The sequence below is a fragment of the Pygoscelis adeliae genome, unplaced genomic scaffold, assembly GCF_000699105.1.
Source record: "Pygoscelis adeliae isolate BGI_AS28 unplaced genomic scaffold, ASM69910v1 Scaffold256, whole genome shotgun sequence".
NCBI lineage: Eukaryota > Metazoa > Chordata > Aves > Sphenisciformes > Spheniscidae > Pygoscelis > Pygoscelis adeliae.
The window spans coordinates 225,597-227,198 of NW_008824996.1; the positions used below are offsets into that span (position 1 = coordinate 225,597).

Sequence of the window (1,602 nt, forward strand, 5' to 3'; positions counted from 1 at the left end):
CTATCCAGAATACTACTACAAAGGGTATTTCCATGGCTCACTGTTTTGATGATATCCTTTGAACACTTCAGTATCTCCCTCTTCCCTACTGCATCATGGCTTAAGCTGCTTGAATTTGCTTTCAGGGTCCTTCATGGTTTATATCTATATGTTCATTACCAAAAATCATCTCCTGAATTCAATCAGAGAATGCCCCAATGCAGCTTAAGCCTCAACTTATGATTTTCCTTTAATTCACACATAGGAAGACCTTGATATAAAACTCACAAGGCAATATTTCTCTTTCAGACCCTTCAGAAAACTTTCCGTTATCATGACCACAACCCAAAGCCTTAAAGAATAGATTAGCTGAGGTCACTGCCCACCATGTTGACAAATATTATTTTGCCGCTTCTTTGTGTATGTAGTCTACCTTTTTATCTTGAGTCTGTGAAGACTGAGGATTATGTCAAGCTCTTCCAGGCACTATAAATAATGAAAAGATATAATAGGCTGTCCCTCTTTTTGAAAGCAGATTTAATCCTAAACTACTTGACATCATCTACATCAAGAATCAAGCTAGCAGCCTGGACAGAAAAAAAATGTGTCACTGGCACTCAACTTTGCTGAAAAACACTAGTTACTCTTTCTCCCATACATACACACACACATCCAAACAGGCTTCTTACTTGCTTGTTCTCTCCATTTCATCATCATCGTCTTCATCCAAGGCAAAATCCTGGTTACTGAGACACTGGTTGAAACGAGTCTGGAGGATAGAAAATTAACATTATAATTTTTGTTTATTTTTTCTATTTCAGCATTACTTATTTGGAGACTAGCTGCCACTTTATTCATTAAGACTTCCTGAGCACTTGATGGAAAAACACGTATCGATCAAGTCTTCTAAAGGTTGTTATAAGAGGATGTGAAGTCCTCAAGCACCACCAATTAAAGAGCAAGAAAACCGTTTTTCTTCATGGCCTATGGAGGGCCTTATTATTTATGCAAAACCTGGAGTGCCTTATTATTTATGCAAAGCCTTGATTAGCAGAAGACTGGCTATTGGAGGAAAAGCATCACTCAAGTCTACTACCTACCCTTTCTTGCAAGTGTATCACAGAAAGCACTGTGGTTTACTGCTTTCTGATAGAAATATTTGCAAGTTTTGGTTGATGTAGTTTACTGAGCATGAAGAAAAATGGATTTTTGAAGCAGCAGATACAAAAGAAGTCTGGAGTCTCTTTACATAGCTATATTTATGTCAGGGTGTTAAACAGAATTGCAGAGTAAGTAGTATGCCAGCTCGAAAACTGTGCACTAAGAATGCCTTTGTGCAGGATAATTTACTGTATATTACAGTTAACTCAAAGTTAGTGCACACTCAGAGCATCCCATGGGGAGCTTGTGTAGAGTAGCTGGTGTGCTGTAAATTCACACACTACCATACCGAGTACTCACTAACCTGTTATATCACATTATTATTTAGCAAACAGAACCAGGCTAAAGATTTCTACAATACTTGAAAAAAAGTCTCTGTCTTCATAGAATCATAGAATGGTTTGGGTTGGAAGGGACCTTAGAGGTCACCTAGTTCCATCCCCCTGCCATAGGCAGGGGGGC

General features: G+C 38.5%; 1 protein-coding gene across 1 annotated transcript in view; it reads right to left on the reverse strand.

Moving 5' to 3' along the window:
• The window catches only part of DENND1B (DENN/MADD domain containing 1B), a 173,265-nt gene that overhangs the window by 3,323 nt on the left and 168,340 nt on the right, over nucleotides 1-1,602 (reverse strand). The window contains exon 20 of the mRNA XM_009326173.1: nucleotides 669-748. Within this exon, the coding sequence (XP_009324448.1) occupies nucleotides 669-748 (80 nt within the window). The remainder of the gene's footprint in view (nucleotides 1-668; nucleotides 749-1,602) is intronic.